This window comes from Myotis brandtii, unplaced genomic scaffold (genome assembly GCF_000412655.1).
Source record: "Myotis brandtii unplaced genomic scaffold, ASM41265v1 scaffold23, whole genome shotgun sequence".
Taxonomy (NCBI): Eukaryota; Metazoa; Chordata; class Mammalia; order Chiroptera; family Vespertilionidae; genus Myotis; species Myotis brandtii.
This window is the reverse complement of record NW_005358649.1, coordinates 4513554-4520279: the sequence shown is the minus strand read 5'-3', so window position 1 is coordinate 4520279 and position 6726 is coordinate 4513554. Positions and strand designations below refer to the sequence as shown.

General features: G+C 45.7%; 1 protein-coding gene across 1 annotated transcript in view; it reads right to left on the bottom strand.

Moving 5' to 3' along the window:
• Positions 1–1009: 1009 nt before the first annotated feature.
• Positions 1010–6726, bottom strand: part of KCNB2 (potassium channel, voltage gated Shab related subfamily B, member 2) — a 339232-nt gene continuing 333515 nt past the window's right edge. The window contains exon 3 of the mRNA XM_005866370.2: positions 1010–4370. Coding sequence (XP_005866432.1) covers positions 2214–4370 — 2157 coding nt within the window. The 3' untranslated portion in view covers positions 1010–2213. The remainder of the gene's footprint in view (positions 4371–6726) is intronic.

Sequence of the window (6726 nt, the reverse complement as noted above, 5' to 3'; positions counted from 1 at the left end):
AGGACCATAAACTCTTAAAGGTTATGTTTTGAAACAAACATGAAAACCATTAAGAAATTCTAAGCACAGTGAAAAAGAAATGTTTACAATTCTTTTTAGCAGTAGGGCTGCTTGGATTTCAACTAGGATCGACTTGTTTTATTATCTGAGATATAATGACCAGATTCTGTTAATAAAGAAAAGTTATTCCTTAAGTTAGACTCTAAATATTTGGGTTGTCTTTTTCCAGTGCTTTTTACATTTTAAAAATAGAAAACAATTTAGAATATTTCCTTTCTTTAAACAAAAAGTTGTGCTTTAAATTTGGCCCAGAATTTTCCTATTTCCCTGTGTGCACACACACACACAGACTGACAAACACATTATGCGGAGGCAAAGCTTGGACATTCCTGAGAGACCAATGAATCATCTTAATTTGAAGGTTTAAGGAATAATTTTGTCTAGGTTTTTATTGGGGCAAAACTGAGACCGAGAGGAGGTCTTTGAGGCCCATCCAGAATCACACTCCGGTGGCCGCACATCTGGGCCAGAGCCTTGGTTTCCTGTGAAGCAAACTGGATTCGAATGACCTGGGTTCCAGCATGGACTTTACCAGCAGGGCAACCAAAGCAAGCGCTTAATTCCTCTGGACTTCACTGTTCTCAGTAGAAAATCCTGGAAGTGGTTTCCATCCCTTGGAGACATTGGAAACGTGGTGGTGGGTGTTTTCACTTCCTGCAGTTACTGGAGGGTGCTGCTGGCACCTGCGGCCCTCCCAACGTGGCAGTGTGCCCCTCCCCCCATCCCTACTGGGAAATACTAGTGACCCATTACCAGCTCAGGATGCTTTTTCTGGTAACTCTTTTTCTTAAAAAAAAATATATTTCTTTATTGATTTGAGAGGAAGGGAGAGGGAGAGAGGGATAGAAACATCAATGATGAGAGAGAATCATTGATTGGCTGCCTCCTGCATGCCCCACACTGGGGATGAAGCCTGCAACCCGGGCATGTGCCCTTGGCTGGAATGGAACCCGGGACCCTTCAGTCTGCAGGCCAACGCTCTATCCACTGAGTAAACTGGCTAAGGCTTTGGTAACTCTTTTTTGAATCCAACTCTATGAGGGGGGATGGCAGTCCCACTTAAATAGCTCTGTTGTTTGTTAAAAGTCACCTTTTGTAATTCCCATTTGGCATATCTGCATTCTATCTTTAGATCTTTAGATAGGAAGGATTATATTGAGTACAAGTAGAAAATACAGGCATCTCAAGAGGGCCAACATACAATTAAAAAAACAAAAACCAACAACAACACACCCAAAACTGATTTCCAAATGTGGAGTGCCATTAAAAAAATGTTTAGCTGTATGATATAACCTTTTCCTTATATTCAGGTGTTTAAAAAATGCATTTATGTAATTTTGCTGTGGCACGACATATAATTGAGGGCAACATTTCAAGCTTAAATTCCAAGTGTTTTGATATCTGGTCATTAAATCTTGCCTATGTTCATAATAGATAAAGAAATCCACAAATGCCATAATGAAGCAGGGGCAAAAAAATAAAAGGAAAAAATGCACCCTAGGCATGATATCACAAGGAAATAAAAATACTGTATTCCTCTAAACAGATGTACTTAGAAGAGTTTTGTAACCCAAAGCGAGATATGGGAGATGGTTTAAGAAGAGGTTGCAATGTTGCAACAAGAAGTCTGCACCCTTCAGTAGCTGCGAAGGAAGGACCTGTGCCTCAGACACTTGTTCCCAGAGGTTCTGGACACTTTTGCATCCCGGGCCCCACTATTCACAAAGTTAGGCATTTTGCAAGCTCAGAGCACACCTTGCTCCTCGTCCTTACGAACACATGCAATGACATTTCATCCTTTCATGTGCAAATTCTAAAATTCATTGTAACAGAAAAGCTGCAAGTTGAGAATCCGTCTACAATTTGAAATGAAAGGATCAAAAATGTCAGACATTGCAGAACACTGGTTCCTAGCAGAGCTCTCTTTATTTGGTCACCGATCCTCAGTCATTTTTGTTTGTTTGTTACAAAAAGCAGTCTTGACTCTTTAGTTAAACAGTACTTAAACTAAACTGCTCATGCCATGCAAAAATAACATTTTTATGCACTTTTTGGGGGGAGGAGGCGAGCGTCCCATGTGTTAGTTCACAGGCATTTTTAACCGTAATTTTAAGAAACAAGTGTTTTTTCTTTTTTATTGCTTTTGTAACTAGTCACATGCTGGTTTCACGTGTGGGACAGTAACCTGTGTCTCCTGGGTTGGAATGTGTTTCTGGGGCGAACAAGTGGTTTTCCATTTTGCACCCTTCTTGACTATTGTCCTTTTTAACGTCGGCCACAGCATGGTAAATGTCTTGCCTACAGTTGTGACTTGTGTCCTGGGGGGAGGAAGAGCCCGCACAGGCCTCTTCCCTTAAAGGGTCTCTCCCATCGCTCGGCTTATCGGCAAAGCAGTTAGGGCTGGAGCCGGCCTGCGCGTCCTGCCGGGGCCCTTGCAGCTCTAGGAAGTCATCGTCTTCCCCAGTGTCCACCTCTGTGAAGCTCCTCCTCTCTCTCGATGGGAAAGGAAAGAGTTTCTGCTTGGGAACCCGGGGGCTCGGCCCTCGGGCGGGTCCCTGACAATGTGCGGAAACCTCAGTCCCCAGCAGGGGCCTGTCTCCCTGTGGGGGGGTTTCTTCTAAGAGGATGGTGCTGATGAGCTGCGGGGTGGTGATGGGAAAGTCAGCCACCGTGACCGGCAGAGGCCTGGCTGTGCTGGGTGGGGTCTGCGGGGCACTGCCTCTGTTTTCCTTGAAATTCACCTTGAAGGACCTGGATTTCAGGGGGTGGCTGCCCCTCAGCAAGCTCCTAGGGCTCTCGGGGGCACTGTCAGATGGCCCGGGGCCATGGAGCCCGCTTTGGGAACCGCTGGCATCGAGGTGCCCAGTTATATTGACGGGGACATATTCTAGGGAGGCATCCCGGGCCGCAGGGCCTTTCTCTCTGGCGAGTGTTAGGAAAGGGGGGCCCCTGGCTCTTTGGGGCTCCTCGGTGCCCGGGAAGTCGTGCGGGAACTTCATCTGCAGGTGAGAAGCGGAGGGCGGTGGCAGGGGCGACCTGTCGGTCTCGGTGAAGTCGGTGGCGCAGCTGGTGAAGCTGTCGATGCTGGAGGTACTCTTCATGTCCATGATGACCTCGGTCTGCGCCACGGCCAGCTGCTCCTGCGGGCACACCACCTCCTCCATCTCGATCTCCTCTTCGTAGGCTGAGGGCCGCTCGGGCTGCTCCTGGCCGTCGGCGTTGGGGTGACAGTGAGGCTGTGTCTTGGTGATCTCGTTGTACAGCATCTCCAGCTTCTGCGCACTCAGATGCTGTGGGCTGGAGGCGGACGTGTTGTTCAGCTGCTCGTGGGAGTCTTTTTGGCTAACCTCCTGGTACTTGTTCTCGTAAGACTTGTTGGAGCTGGTTTCTGACAGAGCTTTCCTGGCCCACTTCCACCGGCTGGGAGACAGGTGATTGTCGTCGGTGGGGTCCTTCGTCTTGGCCGGCTCTCCTGTCTTCTCCACAGCCACGTCGATCAGCTCCATACTTCGAGCGAAGGCATCTTTTAAGTTCATAGAGACGATGCTTCCATTCCTTTTGGCCCGCTCGAGAGCCTCTCTCCTTTTCACGGCCTTCTCCTGGCGTTTTTGCTCCTTGTAAAACTCAGAAAAATTGTTCACAATGATTGGGATGGGGAGGGCGATCACCAGAACCCCGGCAATGCAGCAGAGGCCGCCCACGATCTTCCCCAGCAATGTTTTTGGGTAGATGTCACCGTAGCCTACAGTGGTCATGGTGATGGTGGCCCACCAGAAGGATGCCGGGATACTGGTGAACTTGGTGGCGTCTTCATCCTTCTCCGCAAAAAACACCAGGCTGGAGAAGATCATGATCCCCATGGCCAGAAACAATATCAACAAGCCCAACTCATTGTAACTCCGTCTGAGGGTGAAACCCAGAGACTGCAGGCCTGTGGAGTGCCTGGCGAGCTTCAGGATCCTGAGGATCCGCATGATGCGGAAGATCTGGACCACGCGCCGCACGTTCTGGAACTGCAGCACGCTCTTGTTGGACTCCGTGAGGAAGATGGTGACATAATAGGGCAAGATGGCCAGCAAGTCAATGACGTTGAGTGGGCCTTTAAAGAACTTCCACTTGTTTGGCGAGGAAAGGAAGCGTAAGAGGTACTCCATGGTAAACCAAGCAATGCACACCGCCTCCACGTGTGCCAACTGGGGGTTGTCGCTGGCCTGTCCGAATTCATCCGTCTCCTGAAGCTCCGGGAGGGTGTTGAGAGACAGAGCAATGGTGGAGAGTACGATGAACAGGATGGACACAATGGCCAAGATCTGGAAAAGAGAAGAGAGCCCAAGTGAGCGAATCCTCTTGGAGACATAGGTTCACCATTCTTTAAAGTATACGGATTGCTCAAAGATATTCCAAGATGGTAACTTTGCAACCTGAAATTCCCTAACTAATGCAAATACAGTCACTTTGTATGAGTTCATTGCACTTAGAAGCCTAATGTAGTATATACATTTAAATTCTAGGGCCTAAGTGATTTGAAAAACATCCATTCTTCCCTTCATTGCCCATTGTTTTTAGGCACATTTGTGGGAATAACCACCCCTTGGAATAGTTTTGGGGGAGTAATCATCTCTCCTCTCTTAGTTATTGGTAATTTTTTTCTCTTAATTCCCCGGGTTATGTTTTCTTAAGTGAATTGCTATAAGCTGGCAGGGTTTCATGATTTCTAGAAGTTTTATTCTACAACTAAAACCACAAATGCAGACCTACACTTGCAGATAATATGGCACTGAGCACGTGCTTCTCTGACAATGAATCCTATTTATGTGGTTAGCACTGGTGACAGAATTTCGTCAGGCAAGCTTTGGTCCTGGGATGTGTGGATGTCTGGGCAGCCTCATGTGGGGAAGGAAGATGATGAGCCAATTTCATTCAGTCCAGGAAAGTTTCACGAAGAGGAGCTTGAAGTCTGGTCCACGATGATCTGGGTGCAGGGCAGACGTAGGCAGAGGAGCAGCAGCCCGAAGTCAGATTCGGAAGGAAGAGGGAGGGCTCAATAATTCGGAAGACGAGGATCAACTGAGTGGATTTTAGAGTCAGACATCCTGGGCTTAGACATGGTCTTTATCACTTACTGTGTTATTTAACCTCTCTGGGCAAGTTATTTAACCTCTCTGTGTTTCAGTTTACAAAGCTGTCGGATGAAGCTAACAAGCACAGTCATTTCATGGTTGTTGTGAAGTTTACATGGCACACAGACATCGCTAAATAAATGAAAGCTCCTCCTATTATTAGAGGCTGAAATGAACAGGATTTCGGTATTGAAAGTTGAAGGCCAAGAACAGGTATGTGGGGGATCTGTAAAACCAAGTAAGATATAGGCAGCCCAACTGGCTTTCCTAACCTGAACCCAGTGTTGCAAGTTGATAAGGCAAAGCATGGAGATCAAAGTTTGAGGGCAGTGGAAGGAGGCACTTACTTGCTTAGTAAAGATTGTGTACCTAGAGCACTCAATTCTTGGAGGAGGAAGAAACTGGAAACCCTCCTTACCTAGTTAGGTCTAGCCTGGTTTCATCCACCTTTGTCAATGACCTTGGGAGGTGTCACTGGTCTCAGTTATTATTTGTACTTCTGACAGTGACTGCTTAGAGATTCAGCATCTAGTATACATTTCAAAAGACAATGATTAAACATCTTGAGGCCATACAGCTCAGTCAACATCAGACTGTGAAAAAACTAGTTTATCTCTAATTGACATCAGGACTTCCAAACTTCTTTCCTCTTGTTCTTCTTTCTCCCCCTTCTCTTTATCCTTCCAGGTTCTCTACTTCTAGGTCATTCTTCTTAGCTTTCCCCTTTCTCCCTCCTATGCCTCCTTTGTACCTTTCATTGTTTTCCCTTCCAGCTCCTAACTTTCTTTTTGCTGTAAGTAAAACTATGGTATAATATATTTCAGAACGTGTTGCAGATGCTAATTAAAGATTTACGGTTCCTTAGTTTAAAGAAAAGTATTTAATTATTAGTTCTTTTGTATTTTTTCTCAAACAAAACTAAGTCCTTTTTACTTGAGTACACTTCAGATTTCCCTTTAAAAATGCGGATCAATGAATTACAATAAAGGTTCTCCTCACCTACTCTAGGAGAGTCTGGAAGCTCAAGTTAGAAATTCCCTCAAGAAGGTTTAGGCAAACCCATAGAGAATGGACTCAGGGGGTTTATTAAAGGCAAGTTGGGAATGCTCACCTCGAATGTCTACCCTCAGAGGCCAAGGGCAAAGTAACATTTACTATAGTTAGTCACTAAAATACTCCTTAGGAAGCATTGGTCAGATGCCATCCACTCTTAGGCTCTTACCATAAGGAACTAGTCCCTCTGTATTTTCTAGGAAGTCACACTGTTGCTAATATACCTTAATATTGGGATGGCTGCGAGCGTTCTTGTACTGACCATCCATAGTCTATATTTTCCGTATCTTATCTGTTCACCTGTCCATTTTAGATGCATTTTACTGATGTTTATCACTTCAGAGAGCAAGGAGAAAAGTAAAAATATAAATGAAAGCATTCTGTTATCTTCCAACCTTTTGGACAAAGAACAAAATGGAAGGTCCAAAGAGGACCTTCAGAATTCCTTGACTCCACAATCAGAGTGAGAATGGAGGTCATTTTACTTTGGTAG